A 15,249-nucleotide genomic window follows, 5' to 3' on the forward strand; every position below is an offset into this window, starting at 1 on the left:
TGAAAGCCACAATAGCCCGTGCCCAGCAGAATGCTGCCCGGCCTCGCCCAATATGCAAGCGCTAATCATCATTCGTCACTTCATCGAAACTCAATTGCGCCCATACACCCATGATCATCGACATGCTCCAAATCCAATTGCTGATACCTGCGGCGAATCTTAGCATACTGGTTCAGGCTGGATTTCACGAGCACAAACACTCACTTTTCGCTTTTGGCGTGGAAGTAGATCCCGCTGATTTTGCCGGTGACTTGGCTGAAGCAGATGTAGTAGAAGCCCTCGAAACTGGCGCCAGAAATGGTGCGGACCGTGTGATCCGGAACGAGGAAATGCTCCTTCCATCGCATGAAGAGATTCTCGCGTTGGGCGAAGTTCTTGTACGTGAAGTCGGCGCGTTTGGCCTGTTTGGCGAGTGGCCGCCATGCGGGGAAACGGCCCCAGTGCTGCATGTCCACTTTCTCGTTCGAGCCCCATTCTGGCCGGTTGGTCTGGAACGTGTATTTTGTGCCGATGATCTCGCCTTCAAAATATGTGGTGAGGGTAGGGTGGTCGTCCGTTAGGCCTACCGTGCGTAACCGGGTCAGTCGAGACCTATCCAACGGCAGAGGGGGCGCTACGTACCTTGGATGCGCAGGTATCCACATAGACAATGCGATTCCATGTCCACGTATTTGATCTCCACTTGCACCTCGTAAACTTGACGATCCGACTGTTGAGTGCCCTTGAACTTGCTGCCAGGGCGGAGGAAGGAGGATGTGGAATTAGGGAGGAACTGCGCGCTTGCAAGTCAGTCACGGTTCAGTCCAGCCGGGCGACTGGGGATGTGTCTTACACGGTGGTCGGGCCAGGCCGAACCGTACATGTTCGGGTACCAGGAGGCGGAGGCGGTGGAGGGAAGCGCAGGACTCTGCAACGACGAGCGGTCGCATTCGGCGGCGTCGCCTGTAGCACTGACCGGACTAGGAGTGTCCCTTAGCGGGCCGTCGTCGTCGGTGTCCATTCGCTTTGCAGGTGCCGGGTCCTGCGGGTCGACATTCGGCCGGCTGTCCTGGTCAGCGGGCGGCGAGGCGATACCAGAGATTGGCTCAGGGTGGGCGGCACGATCGTCGGAGGAAGTAGAGGTGCTGGCGTCAATTGCGGCGTCGTGGGAGCGTGCATGAGGGCGAGAGGTCTCCGGGGGGCATGTCGTGCGGCCGGATAACTGGTCTGGCGGAGGCGACGGCAACAGGGTATCTTGAATCGACGGGAGAGGCATCCTAATGGGCTCGGGGCACATTCAGGGAGACTGTATGCGCGGCAACATGAGAGGAAAATGTAGGTGTATAGGCGATTGCGGGAAGCGGTTGGCGGGGAAGCTACATCAGACTGCAGCTGCGGGCCGGATAGACCATCGTGGGCTGAGAGAGGTGATGCGTCGATGGAAAGACCGCGGCGGCGCGGCCAGCCCTCGACCTTGCGGGGGCGCGCCTGGCGCCCGGCCGACTAGAGCGATCAGCTAGCATCACGTGCAGCCGCTCTCCGGCCAACATTGCCACGACATCGGCGCTTGTTCCAGACTACTTCTCGAACAGCCAGAAGACGTCGCGGGTGGATGCTTTCGGCCAGCTCACGAGCAATCCTGGGCCCGGCCGGCTTGGTGTTCGCTGTTGCTGAAGATCCCTTGGCCTAGTGCCCGGCACGTCTATTTGGGGCAACGTCGTTATCCGCGGCGCTATGCAATAGCAGGCCGCCGGCGCGGCGCGATAGCGACGACTGCTCCGCTGCTCGTCTCTGCAGGTGCAGGCTGGCACGAGCACCACCGTGCGTCTGCTGTGTGTTTGAGCCCATCCCGTCGTTATTTCTCCGTGTACAGACGCACCGGCACGGCGCTAAAAATACCGCAACAGCGAGTCGGGAGGGCCACGGGCTCTGCTGCGATCTCGGGCAGCGGAGCTGTATCGGCCAACGCCCTGACATCACTGCTAGCGCTGCCGTGGCAGTGCCGCTCAAGCTGATCTTCTCCACCTACCGCGTGCAGACCTTCCTGGATGGGGTGCATGTAAAGGAACTTGTGTGCCTGTTCTTGGCATCAACCTGGTATCTAGCTTTTATCTGCGGTAGCGTAATAAGGTGGCCTCCGCCGTATGCGCAGTTCTATGTGCACCCGTATCTAGCCGCGTCTTTTAAAAACTCTTCTTTGGGGCTATGAAATCAAGCCATACATTCTCCTGTTCCATCGAACCTCTTTGAGACTAAAAAGTCTGATATCAGGTTTGGGCAACTCTGAGCAGCCCCTTCGTCCCCTGCGCATACAGCGCTTAAATGGGTTTGATCTGTTGCACGGTGGTCAGTACGGGAAGCACTATACGGCAGGACTGGGCGAGACTGACCTTGAAGTGGAGCGAGATTAATGAAAAGACCAACGCCTTCAGGTCCTGAATAAGATAGTAGAAAACACGAAGACCCTCCGGATCCGCAGACTCGGTGACATCGACCAACGAGCCAATCTTGGCTGTCTACGTCTAAGAGTCAGCAGAGGGAAGCAGTAGGCCATCATGGCAGATGTCTCACCTCGAAGGAAATGTGCTCGTTGCCCAACTTGATCTCCAGCTCCTGACGACCGTCCTTGTTCTTCTGCGGCCATTTGGCATCGTCTTCCCTTGGAGGAGTCAGCAGCCACACAGACCCACGGGCGAGATTGCATACTTCATGATTTCGCTCTCCTTGATAATGCGCTTGATCTCAGCAATGATGGTGGAGCTGACGCACACTGCAGCCAAAATGGTCAGCTTGCGTGCAGAGAAGCCAACAGTCGGTCGCCTTACTCTCTTTCCGGATCAGAGAGTCGTTGCGGTAGTTGGAGTTGTTCGCATAACGCGCTGTTGCGCTACGGCCGTCGCCCACAGTGCGGAAGTCAAACTCTACGGCATGTCAGCGGCCCGCAGGGATCCCATGGGCGGCGCCAGGTGCATACCAAGAAACTCATGGCCGAAGCGCCCAGAGTGACCCGAGCTGCAGAACAGGTCAGCACGTGAAGCTGGGCGATGCACGGCAGAAGGGAGGCCTACTAGTAGCGCACATAGAATTGGTCGTTGTCGGGCGCCATCGTGCAGAGCAAACACAGCGCACAGGCAGGATGCGATGCTGGGGGATGGTGTTGCTAAGAGGCGACGCGGCTGGGTAGGGTTGTCGCGGCGCGGCGGGCGGGCGGTGAGCGCAGGCGAATCGGCCAAATTCGCAATCGCGCGTCGTAGTGAACACCTGGAGGTGATCCTCAAGAACGAGCCAAGGGGTCCAAAGGTCCAACTGCCCACGCCAGGCTCAAACCACCACGACACTCTTTCCGCCGCATCCTCCAGACCCATCCGCCCCGTCTGCCCAGGCCATCTCCGCCCGCCTCCCCGTCCTCCCCCGAGCTCTGCCCCCGCACTGGGCAGCATCCACTGCGCATCGAACGGCTGACGGCCGCCGCGGGAGCACGCCGCAACTGCTCGTCTCCCACCCGAGCGAATCTGCCACAATCTCCCCCTAGGCATCTCTACTACTTGGCACAATGGCGACCTTCCTGGATAACTCGTACAGCCTCGTCCACCAGGACAATGCTGCCGACCAGCCCACGTTGCAGGAGCTCAAGACGCAGCTTGAGAAGGGCAGCGACGAGACCAAGTTCGAGACAATGAAGAAGATCCTGACCATCATGCTGAATGGTGATGCCATGCCCGGTCTGCTCATGCACATCATCCGATTCGTCATGCCGTCGAAGAGCAAGCCTCTCAAGAAGCTCCTGTACCTGTACTACGAGATATGCCCCAAGCACGACGCCAATGGCAAGTTAAAGCAGGAATGGATCTTGGTCTGGTATGTGTTCAATTGGCGCCGGCTGTGCTTGGCCTACATCTGACGCAGGACAGCAACGGTATGCGCTTCGATCTGCAGCACCCCAACGAGTACATCCGGGGTAACACGCTCCGCTTCGTGTGCAAACTCCGCGACGCCGAGCTGGTCGAGCCTCTCCTCCAGCCCGCCAGGCAATGTCTCGAGCACCGTCATGCCTACGTCCGCAAGAACGCCGTTTTTGCCATTGCATCGATATACCAGCACCTGGAAGCTCTTATCCCCGACGCGCCTGAGCTTCTCCTGAACTTTTTGGAGGAGGAGAACGACCATACGTGCAAGCGCAACGCTTTCGCTGCCCTGTCCTCGATTAGCCACGATAAAGCTTTGGAATACCTGAGTGGTGTTTTCGATGGCATTCCCAACGCAGATGAGCTCCTGCAGCTTACGGAGCTCGAGTTTATCCGCAGGGATGCCGTGTCCAACCCTCAGAACAAGGTCAGATTACCATAAGAAATGGTGCGCATTCGTCTTTGGACTTTTCGAGTTAACCATGCATAGGCGCGCTACCTCCGCCTGATCTTTGATCTTCTCGAGGCCAACACCTCCACCGTGGTGTACGAGGCCGCGTCTTCGCTTACCGCTCTAACCAACAATCCGGTTGCCGTCAAGGCTGCTGCTGCCAAATTCATCGAGCTGAGCATCAAGGAGCCCGACAACAATGTGAAGCTCATCGTCCTTGAAAAGGTGGATCAATTGAGGCAGAAGAATGAAGGAATTTTGGATGATCTTGTCATGGAGATTCTCCGTGTTCTCTCCAGCACCGACATCGATGTGCGCAAGAAGGCTTTGGAGCTCGCCATGGAAATGGTCTCGAGCAAGAATGTGGAGGAGGTCGTTATGCTCCTCAAGAAGGAGCTGTCGAAGACTGTGGACGAACAGTACGAGAAGGTTTGTAGACGGCCCGAGGATATGCTTCTGTTCTTGCTGACTAGTTTTCTAGAACTCCGAATACCGTTCGCTGGTCATCCACTCGATACACCAATGCGCCATCAAGTTCTCCGAGGTTGCCGCCAGCGTTGTCGACTCTTTGATGGACTTCATTGCGGACTTTAACAATGCCTCTGCGGTGGACGTCATTTCTTTTGTCAAGGAGGTCGTGGAGAAGTTTCCGGATCTCAGGCCGTCAATCGTGGGACGCCTGGTGTCTACTCTTAGTGAAGTTCGGGCGGGCAAGGTGTACCGCGGTGCACTGTGGATTGTGGGAGAGTACTCGTTGGAAGCCAATGATATCCGTGAGGCTTGGAAGCGGATTCGTGCGAGCCTTGGAGAGATCCCGATTCTCGCTTCGGAACAGAGGCTACTTGAAGAGGTACCCGATGGTCAGCCTGATCCCAAGGACCAGATCAACGGCCACGCGAAGTCCGCTCCTACCGGCTCCAGGAAGGTGCTAGCAGATGGAACCTATGCCACGGAGAGCGCTCTAACCAGCCAAGCTGCCGTCAAGGCCAAGCTGGAGGCAGTCAAGGCAGCTCAGAAGCCTCCGCTCCGCCAGCTAATCCTGGATGGTGACTACTACCTCGCCACGGTGTTGTCCTCGACTCTTACCAAGCTCGTCATGCGCCATTCCGAAATCTCTCAGGAAACCGCTCGCACCAATGCCCTCAAGGCGGAGGCTATGCTTATCATGATCTCCATCATCCGTGTTGGCCAATCACAGTTCGTCAAGACTCCTATTGATGAGGACTCGGTTGACCGAGTCATGTCCTGCGTCCGCGCTCTGGCCGAGTTCCAGCAGAAGAAGGAGCTGGAGACGGTCTTTTTGGACGACACCCGGAAAGCGTTCCGCACTATGGTGCAGTATGAGGAAAAGAAGCGTCTTGCGAAGGAAGCATCGGAGAAGATGAAGACTGCTGTTCAGGTCGACGACGTGATTTCTATCAGGCAGCTCGCAAAGAAAAACGCCGTCGATGGCGCCGACGAGATCGAGCTTGACCTGGAGAGGGCCACAGGAGGCGACAACACTACCGAGGACCTCTCCTCGAAGCTCAGCAGGGTTGTCCAGCTTACCGGCTTCTCTGATCAAGTCTACTCAGAGGCGTATGTGAAGGTCCACCAGTTTGACATCGTGCTCGATGTCCTACTGGTCAACCAGACGACGGATACGCTGCAGAATCTTTCGGTCGAGTTTGCTACCCTCGGAGACCTGAAGGTTGTCGAGCGGCCGACTACGCAGAACCTCGGACCCCACGACTTCTTGAACGTGCAGGCCACGATCAAGGTGTCATCGACGGACACCGGCGTGATCTTCGGCAACGTCGTTTATGATGGCGCAAGCTCCACGGATACCAATGTGATCATCCTCAACGACGTGCACGTGGATATCATGGATTACATCCAGCCCGCGCACTGCTCAGAAACCCAGTTTAGGACCATGTGGACTGAGTTTGAATGGGAGAATAAGGTCAACATCAACTCCAAGGCCAAAACGCTCCGGGACTTCCTCAAGCAGCTGATGGCGGCTACCAACATGAGCTGCCTGACCCCCGAGGCATCCCTAAAGGGAGATTGCCAGTTCCTGAGCGCCAACCTTTACGCTCGCAGCGTGTTCGGTGCGTTATTTCTGCCCCGATTCAGACCGATTAAGGTTTTGCTGACTTCTTTACAGGCGAGGACGCGCTGGCCAATCTAAGCATAGAGAAGGAAGGCGAGGACGGGCCAGTCACGGGCTTCGTCAGGATCCGCAGTCGCTCGCAGGGCCTGGCGCTTGCTCTTGGTTCACTCAAGGGCATCAACAAGGCGGCGGGCGAGGCGTAGAGCTGTTACTGAAGAGAAGTGATAGGACGATATCAAGGATCCTGTATTGACAGGAGCAGCTGCAAGGGTGGCCGGTCTGTATGCAGCGACGGCGCCAACGGATGTTTACGAAGGCGATTGATGACATGCACGCGTTTTGAGCCTTCCCAGAGGACTCTTTCGGCCGTAGAAGAGGATCTGGTGTTGTTTGTTTTCGCTTGCATATGCGGGAGTAGTGAGCGCTGTGAACAAAAGCTCTACGGGACACGAGAGGAGGCGGGAAAATAGGGGAGACATGGTGGTAGGTTAGCACAGGTACACTCTTAATTGCAGCCATGTGGTTCAGGCAGAGCCCGGTGATCACTGCGCTTGGGGACGTTAGACATTTGGGGAAGGCCGGCATTGCGTCAGGCAACGGCGGCTTGGGATCTGCCAACACACCAATGGGGGCGCATTGTCCGCAATGCCCCCGCGACAAGTCTGCCGCATTCGGGATGGGCGAGGCTTTGTCTCAACCCGTCCCTTGCAGGGTCCTGTCTGCAGCCGCGCCGAGAGCCCGGTAAGGCCGCCTCGGCTGGATTTCCTTCGCGTCGAGGCGCGCTCGTGCTCCATTAGGATCTGAACACGGAGGCTGGGGCTGCGGACGGTGACGCGAGCGAGCCCCGGGCGGCGACGGGTCATCTGCGAGCACCTCTCCAGTTCCACACAGCCATGCCGGCACTGCTCGGAACCTCCCACACTCGTTTGTCTCCGCCATAACCACCATGTCGACTACCGGAGAGCGCGACCCACTCGACGAACATGCCGACGAATTCGCGCGCCCGACCTCGGCCCTGCTGAGCCCTACCGATGCGCCCGACACGCTCGCCGTCGGCAGGCTGGCCTCGCTGTCGTTGGGAGAAGACTCGCTCGTAGTGCTAGGTAACCACGAGCCCAATGCTCCCGCATCCCCGGAGGTCTGACGAAGCGCGCAGACGAATCATTCGCCGAAGTCGACCCCAAGTGTTGCGGTCTGCTGCCTAGCGGTATGTGAACAGCCTGCCCGGTGCACAGGCACTCGCCGGAAGGGTGTTTGCTCACTTGTGCGCAGGCTCCAAACCCACCCGCTCCATTCCGCTGTACAACGTGCTCTGGGCAGAGCTCGCCGAGTTTGACATCGCCATCCACTATGCGCGCCAGGTCTCGTCGTCGGTCGTGCGCCCGGCCTTCATCAACTACACGGTCGAGAAGGATGACCGCTCCAAAGCGCGGCTGTGGATCGAGAAGCTCCTGGACCGCGCGTATGGAGCCTCGCAGCGGCAGAAGCGCATCAAGGTGTTGGTGAACCCGTTCGGCGGGCAGGGCGGCGCGCAGAAGATGTACATGAAAGAGATCGAGCCCATCTTCGCGGCCGCGCGTTGCGTCATCGACGTCGAGGAAACGCAGTTCTCCGGCCATGCCGTGGAGCTTGCTGCTGAGAGGCTGGAGGTGGATGATTGGGACGTCATCGCGTGCTGCTCCGGCGACGGCGTACCGCATGAGGTCTTCAATGGCCTGGGAAAGCGGAGGGACGCGGCGAAGGCACTGCAACAAGTTGCTGTTGTCCAGCTCCCGTGCGGTAGTGGCAACGGTATGAGCCTGAACCTGAACGGCACAAACAGCTGTAGCTTGGCTGCTCTCGCCGTTGTCAAGGGCCTCCGCACGCCAATGGACCTGGTGTCAATCACTCAAGGTGACCGCCGCACCCTGTCTTTCTTATCCCAATCCGTTGGGATTGTTGCCGAGTGCGACCTCGCCACGGAAAACCTGCGCTGGATGGGCGGTCAGCGCTTCACATATGGCTTCCTCGTTCGTATCATAGGCCAAACAGTCTACCCCTGTGACGTTGCTATCGGACTGGAGATCGATGACAAAGCTGCCATCAAAGAAGCCTACTACCGCGAGGCTGCCAACCCCCCTCAGGACGGCACCAAGAAGCGGCAATCCATCATGGTCGGCGAGGAGACGGGCCTGCCCCCGCTGCGCTTCGGCACCGTCAACGACCCGCTGCCGGAAAGCTGGACGCTGAAGCCGTACGACAAGATGGGCAACTTCTACTGCGGCAACATGGCGTACATGTCGGCCGACGCCAACTTCTTTCAGGCCGCGTTGCCCAGCGACGGCTGCCTCGACATGGTCTGCATCGACGGCGACATCAAGCGCTGGACGTCCATCAAGACGCTGCTCTCGGTCGAGGATGGTAGCTTCTTCGACCTCCCGCATGTCAAGTACCGGAAGGTCTCTGGCTACCGCATCACCCCAAAGAACCAGAAGGACGGGTATATCAGCATCGACGGTGAGCGGGTTCCTTTTGAGCCGTTCCAGGCCGAGGTGCACAAGGGGCTGGGAACGGTGTTGAGCAAGACGGGTCACTTGTACGAGGCGAGAGGTCCGCCTCATTAAAGCATACTTTGCCACCCATTTCTTATGCGTAGAGGAACTCACAAGAGCGCCCCTTTACATTTTGGGATTTGAGGAAAAGCACGGCATCCCATTGGCTGGCCGATCGACACTCAGTGGTTCCTTCTTCCTATCCTGTACAAACAAATGCATCCACTATACAAAAGCTACAGATAGATACCCTGCTCATCCATTAGCAAGATCTTGTAGTTCTAGCCAGTTTTCTCTTTGGAAGGATTGGGCGTTTAGGAATAGATTGACATGGACGTTGATTCCGTGTTCCAACTCTGTGGATAGGGATTTTTGTTTAATATTATCGATGAACTCCGCCTATGCCCGTTTCCCAATCAAACCCCGGCTGTTTCCTGTACAGTCATAATACAACACGATTCTCCTCTCCGGAGCACCTCCGCAACGATGCTCTCCATCCCGTTTCGAGCATCGGTAGGTGCCTCAAATAGCGGCGACCAGCTCGCCCTTCCTTTTTCGAACGTCGCTGTCTCTGACCCATAACATCTTCCTCCAAAATCTTGAAAACAACTCATTAAATCCGGCCCGGCACCCATTCCTCCGCGCCACTGCGTAACCGCTCGGCCTGCTCGCGTAACGTTGGTGCGTCTCTCGGCCCGTCGTAGGCCGCTTCCGGCATCATTTTCGCCTGCTCCTTTTCCGAGAACTCTTCTGCTGCTCGGTACAAGTCGCGTCCGTATCTGCAGTTGTGTGAAAAAAAAAATGTGTCAGCTTCTGACTCCACCATTATCCAAGCCACGTATTGGGGCAACATTCAAAAGAGAATGACCCCGTGAGGGCGATTTGAAGATGTGTATATGAGAGGTTGGAGGGAGAGAGAGAGAGAGAGAGGGAGAAAAAAAAAAGCCACGTACGGCGCCCAGTCCTCGGGCTCATCGGGCCAGACGAAGGGCTTGTCCATCTCGACCGTCATCTTCTTGATCGAGGGCCCGCGGTACCAGCGGCGCGGCATGGCGCGCTTGCGGGCGGGGTCGTCCTGGCGGATTTTTGCCTGCTGCACGAAGGAGCGCACATTGGTGACCTTGACGCCGTAGGCGTGCCACAGGTAGTCGCGCATATCCAGCTTGTTGAGCTTCAGCGGCACGATGAACTTGGCGAAGGTGGGCGGCAGGAAGGACGAGCGGAGGAGGGTGATGGTGAAGTCGGGCCTACGGGTTCGAGGGAGGGATGGCGCGTTAGCAGCTGCAGGTATATGGGGGGTGGTGGTTGTGCGTGTTAGATTGGACGGGGGTGGGTTTGCGGAGGTGTGCGGCGGAGGTGTATGCGGTGCGGGCGAGACGTGTGTGCGTGGGTTTGAGGCCCGGGGAAGTGCGGCGTACAGGTATACAGCCTTTTGGCCCACCCGGAAGTGGGGGCGGAAATAGAGGCCGAGCTTTGGGGCGGCCATTGTGGTGGGAGGAGGAGGTTGCGGTGGTCGGCGGAGGGAGCTTGGGTGCGCGGTGGGTTGGTCGTCGGTTTCGGTTGTTTCTGAGATTTTGGGACGCGAGTCAAGAGATCAGCGCCTGGCGGGCGGTGCTTGGACGTCAAGCCATTCTCCGCAACTCCACCATGTCCAAGGTCCCAGTCACAACACGTCGTGCATCGTTGCTGCCCGTGCAAGCTTTCCTCCGTCTGAGGAAGCGACGTCCAGAGGCATGTGACCACAGTCCTGGTGTCCCCATCTTGGCCGTCTCCAGGCACATGCTCAGATGCTACCGAGTATGCGTGCAAGACATTAGCGCGACATCGTGCGTGAAGTACGGCTCCGATCATCAAGGAACAGTGCTCCCAAGACGGTGTTTTTGAAAATAAAGGGAGTGAGGCCTCGGATTCTACGCAGAATTGCTTCCCTGCCACGAGAGCACTGGGAGATGTAGACTTTTCGAAGAGTCTACTGACGTATCTCCAGTCGTCCGCGGCACCACGAAATGCCCCGAAGGAGAGGCCGGTACTGGGCAGCTGTCCTATTACTCGGTCAAGGGAACGTCCTTGCAATGTGATGACCGATATTGGAAATAGACTTTCCGCGCTGCGCTGCAGTGACCGAGGGCGGAGCCCATGTGTCGTTCAAAATCACACGAGCCGTGCACTGCTTCCCACCCAGTGCCTACCCTGGGTGGACTCTGATCGACGGTCCACCCCGTGCCTTCTTTTTTGGTGCCGCGCCGTAACTTCCATAAATTCGTCCGCCTTGCTTCCTCTCTACACCTCGCCCATCCACCGCCAACCAACCAACCTCAGATCCTCCCGCTGCGTCGCACACCCCATCCCTGAGGCTTCGTATCGCCCTCTTCCTCCGATAGCCTCGCTTCTGCCGCATGCTCTAGTGCAAGGGCCATGGATAGTTTCGAGTCGCAGAATGCGGCTGGTAAGGCACCCGCCTCGGCTGAATATCTCACCACTAATCCACGTCTTTAGAGTGGCAGTCTGTCACACGCAAGAAAAAGAACCATCACTCGTCCAGACCTGAGCCCCCCTCAAGCCATCCTTCGCGCGTTCAACCGCAACACCGGACACACGCCCCGACGATCCGCAATGCTGGGGTCACTCCTACTGTTTCTGCGGGCTCATCTGCTCCTGCTCTTAACCGGCCAAGGCCAGCGGGGGATGTTCTCATCGACCTGGCGTCCTCGGACGAACAGCCCACGCGCAAGACACCGATCAACTGGTCGAATCCGTTTGCCTCGCTCGCGTTTGGAGAACCTGCCTCTCCAGCCAACTCAGCCCCAATCCGCAACAGGCATGACAAACAACACGTGTCAGGTGGCAGTACCGTAAATGGAACGTTGATACAGAAGATCCACTCTCGGAGGACTTCTTCTAATCTTGACGACTTGATCGAGCTTGACCCAAGCTTCTCTCAGACGCCATCTTCAGCAGGGCTTCCCACATCTCCAGGTGAAAGCGCTATAACAGATGGACCGCCACGGCAAAGCTCTACCCGTCGTCTTGATGAAGATGTGCCTCTCTTTAAGAGAGAAGAGGACGAGGCTTGGTTCAAAGCACAGTCGGATAAAGATACAGCTCCGGCCATGTCGCAAACTGTGAGCGGCAATACATACCGCCATCACTTTGAACGGCCGGGACAGTTGATCTATCCTGTTGGTATGCCTGCCACACCGTCCTACCGTGGTCGCGCTAGCTCTCAAACCCGTGGTGATCGCCGTGGTCACAGCCGTGATGAACCTCGCAGCCGTGGTGGACAACATACTCATGGCGAGCGCCGTGAGTCTCGATCTCATGTGTCACAACGCTCTTCACAAAGCTACTCAGGGTCTGAAGGTACTCCTGGAACGGCGTTTCAACAGTCTCGCGGTAAAAGCTCTACACGTGGCCACGGCTATAGCCCTCGTGGTTCTCATGGTCTTCGTGGCCGGAGTACCCACACTGACTTTAGCTCAGTTGCTATGCGCGGAAACTCATCCTCCATACGCAAAGTTGCGCGAGAGTCCCCGTGTGCGATGAGCGATTGGCCTGAAGAAACATCCCTTGCGGCGAAAGTTGTAGGAGCCATCGAATCTGATGAAAAGGTTCAGTCTCTTGCCGTCTATCACGACACTACAGCTACCACCGAGTGGAGGAAGAAGGGCATGCGTCCTGGCAGAGTCTTTGCACTACCGAAACATATCAACTTGGCTGGGCAGTAAGTGCGCAACTTATCCTCGATCGTGTGGACTTTTCGCTAAGAAATGCACAGGAGTTTCGATAAGAATTCAAGTTCCAAGCCGGCCATCGCTCGCCCTGCAGAAATCGCCATGATCACGAACACCCATATCGATCAAGTGTGGGGGCCACATAAACAGACGAAGACTGCGAAGCTTCTTATCTACGGCAGCGACGAAGCAGTTACAGAAGCAGTCAAACTCATCATCGAGTGGCTGCGCGAGATCGAAATTAGTGCGCGCGCGGGAGGTGAAATGTGGGCCAAGGTCTGGGGATACAACCCGAAAGCTGAGAGGAAACTTCGCAAAAGACTCCTGAGAGATGAAGAGCGTAGGAAGTACCGACAGACGATATCGGAAGGTGAGGTCCTGGCACATAGCGCTCACTTCATTTGGCCACTGCCTAAAGAGCCGGAGCAAGTCTTGGGCATGAACTTTGAGGCCCTCGACCCCATACGCATGAATTGCGAGTGCTACATTACTTGCGAAAGGAGCTTTCGCACGATCCTCAAGATCCAAGGCAATGTCGAACAAAAGGTGAAGGAAGCAGCGGATCGACTGCAGTGCTTGCCCGTGGAGTGGGACGCAAAGAGGTTCGAAGCGGAGCCATTCGTCATTCTAGATACCCCATACGCTTTTGATCCCGATGATCTACCTCCGGTCAGCATGGTTCCATACCGTTTTCCCCGACAGCTTGCTGCACATCCGGCCTCGACACATGATGCATTCACTTTCCGCTTCCAGCATAAGCTTCAGCAGCATCAAGCTCCATACGCCGCTTCGGAAGACTCCCCGGCGGGAAAGCTGCTCGAGGCCGTTGTGAATACCACTAAGCACGCTCGCTACTTCCGCAATTTCCTTAAGCTGCATCTCCACTTGGGGACCTTTGCGGCGCGGAAGTATTTTGAGCGTGACATCAACGAAACCACGTATTCTTTCCCTGTTTTTGCGGAGATGATGGAAGAACCTGACAGGATGGATGCAAAGGTCTCCAAAGAGATCGGTGACCCGATTGTGGAGCGCCACATCCTTACGAGGTGCTTTGAATCGTCGCATATCCTGGCACCTCAAGACGCGTGGACCTTGAGTTTATCTGACGTCCAGCCCGTGTATTGCGCAACTTTCGAGATTGCCAATCCCGCAGGTCAGGCTGGAGACTTCATTCTGGACGTCGAGCTGGTAGCCGATGCCAGCGGCACTGACATAGTGTCTAAAAGCTGGTCTCAACTGGCGAAGGGCAAAAGTGAGCCTTGCAAGTTGTTGGATGGCAGCATCATCAGCTTGGAGAATGGCGGTCTCGCGTGGAATCTTGAGATGGAAGAGTACATGACTGTGGATGAGCGTGGCCTGTCCCCCGATTACCATCTCTTTCCAAACACATTGAGGCTGGACACCGCGGCCGCGAACGACCTCACAAGCGGACACGACTTCATCGTCTATCGGAGGAGCAAAGATCGAATAGTAAAAGTCCCGATCAAATCAGTCCGACAGAAGCGATGCTGGAGGTTCAACACAATCGGGAGCATGGGCGAGTGGGTCGTTGAAGTTGCTCACGTGGGAAAGACGACAATTGGTAATGACGGCCAACAGATCCCATATGAGCCGCGATGGACCTTCAACGTCTTCAACAACAGCTGGGACAAACTATTAACCAGCAACTCCCGGACAGAGATTGGTCGGGCTGCGAAATGGGGTTCCGGAGATTCCGCTAACCTTCTTTTCCCCATGAACCCGGACAACTCTGCTCTTTCAGGTGTCGCTCAACAAGACGATGAGGTATCCTCCGAAGGTTCTGAAGCTGAAGATGACAACCGACTAAATGATGCTGATCCGGAGGAATTGGATAATCTCTCCGACGAACCGCCCTCTCTCCAGAACTTCGAACAGCTTCTGGATCTACTTCGCGCGCTGACTAATGTCGCGGTAGGCAAACCTCATTCGAGAAGCTCCACTGACAGAGCCAACGAGTTTATTAATGAGGCCTGATCACATTTCTGCGCCTTGATATTCAAACCTCTCTCAACTTCTGTGATTCTACAGAAATGGCCTGTCCTCCAGCATGACACATCCTCGAGAATAGCCGCCCGACACGGGTTAGTCGATCCTTAGAGATGCCAGCCCTTTTTGATGCTGGTTGCAAGCAAGATCGAGCACATTTCGCGGCTCAGTGGCTTGCCATTGCTACACGAAAAGCTCTCAAACATGCCTTACTAGGGGGCTTACCACTTTACCTCTGTGCAGACCAAGGGGAATCTCATCTTCTGCAACCGGTTTCGCTCCACTAGCTGCGGAACGAATGTCCGATGCAGCCGTTCCGGACAGAAGTTTCCTTCATGCATTTGCTGTTTTCAAGTTTCAGTTGCGCCACTACCCTTAATGCTCTCAATTTTCAACAAGTTCTCATTGACAGTCTTTGCACCCCCATCGGTGCTTCCACCACTTGCTACAAAGGATCAGTACCAGTTATGATTTTCGTTGAACTTCTTACGACTTCTCCGGTTGCACGCGCACACTCCAGTATAAGCCCCGAGGAACCCACCAATACCCGAAA

At 56.5% G+C, this 15,249-nt stretch overlaps 6 protein-coding genes across 6 annotated transcripts; 3 read left to right on the forward strand and 3 right to left on the reverse strand.

The window, feature by feature from the left end:
- Nucleotides 1-80: 80 nt before the first annotated feature.
- On the reverse strand, nucleotides 81-1,276 carry BKCO1_6000150 (vesicle-mediated transport protein; the record flags this gene model as incomplete). The annotated part of the gene is made up of 4 exons (XM_020277795.1): nucleotides 81-147; nucleotides 205-562; nucleotides 622-772; nucleotides 833-1,276. 4 exons carry the CDS (start codon nucleotides 1,274-1,276, stop codon nucleotides 81-83), a joined length of 1,020 nt encoding a protein of 339 aa, XP_020133807.1.
- A 1,021-nt stretch (nucleotides 1,277-2,297) lies between these two features.
- Nucleotides 2,298-3,085, reverse strand: BKCO1_6000151 (mago nashi domain protein; the record flags this gene model as incomplete). Its single annotated transcript, XM_020277796.1, has 7 exons — nucleotides 2,298-2,312; nucleotides 2,370-2,495; nucleotides 2,551-2,638; nucleotides 2,686-2,749; nucleotides 2,805-2,900; nucleotides 2,954-2,991; nucleotides 3,048-3,085. 7 exons carry the CDS (start codon nucleotides 3,083-3,085, stop codon nucleotides 2,298-2,300), a joined length of 465 nt encoding a protein of 154 aa, XP_020133806.1.
- A 447-nt stretch (nucleotides 3,086-3,532) lies between these two features.
- Nucleotides 3,533-6,630, forward strand: BKCO1_6000152 (coatomer beta subunit; the record flags this gene model as incomplete). Its single annotated transcript, XM_020277797.1, has 5 exons — nucleotides 3,533-3,837; nucleotides 3,891-4,311; nucleotides 4,375-4,764; nucleotides 4,817-6,425; nucleotides 6,482-6,630. 5 exons carry the CDS (start codon nucleotides 3,533-3,535, stop codon nucleotides 6,628-6,630), a joined length of 2,874 nt encoding a protein of 957 aa, XP_020133805.1.
- Nucleotides 6,631-7,373: 743 nt separating this feature from the next.
- BKCO1_6000153 (sphingosine kinase) lies at nucleotides 7,374-9,030 on the forward strand (the record flags this gene model as incomplete). The annotated part of the gene is made up of 3 exons (XM_020277798.1): nucleotides 7,374-7,530; nucleotides 7,584-7,634; nucleotides 7,700-9,030. The coding sequence occupies 3 exons, from the start codon at nucleotides 7,374-7,376 to the stop codon at nucleotides 9,028-9,030; spliced, it is 1,539 nt and encodes a 512-aa protein (XP_020133804.1).
- A 541-nt stretch (nucleotides 9,031-9,571) lies between these two features.
- On the reverse strand, nucleotides 9,572-10,444 carry BKCO1_6000154 (mitochondrial 54s ribosomal protein 41; the record flags this gene model as incomplete). The annotated part of the gene is made up of 2 exons (XM_020277799.1): nucleotides 9,572-9,737; nucleotides 9,912-10,444. The coding sequence occupies 2 exons, from the start codon at nucleotides 10,442-10,444 to the stop codon at nucleotides 9,572-9,574; spliced, it is 699 nt and encodes a 232-aa protein (XP_020133811.1).
- A 929-nt stretch (nucleotides 10,445-11,373) lies between these two features.
- On the forward strand, nucleotides 11,374-14,684 carry BKCO1_6000155 (dna polymerase v family and armadillo-type fold domain-containing protein; the record flags this gene model as incomplete). Its single annotated transcript, XM_020277800.1, has 3 exons — nucleotides 11,374-11,404; nucleotides 11,455-12,679; nucleotides 12,734-14,684. 3 exons carry the CDS (start codon nucleotides 11,374-11,376, stop codon nucleotides 14,682-14,684), a joined length of 3,207 nt encoding a protein of 1,068 aa, XP_020133810.1.
- Nucleotides 14,685-15,249: the final 565 nt, after the last annotated feature.

The sequence above is a fragment of the Diplodia corticola genome, assembly GCF_001883845.1.
Source record: "Diplodia corticola strain CBS 112549 chromosome Unknown scaffold6, whole genome shotgun sequence".
NCBI lineage: Eukaryota > Fungi > Ascomycota > Dothideomycetes > Botryosphaeriales > Botryosphaeriaceae > Diplodia > Diplodia corticola.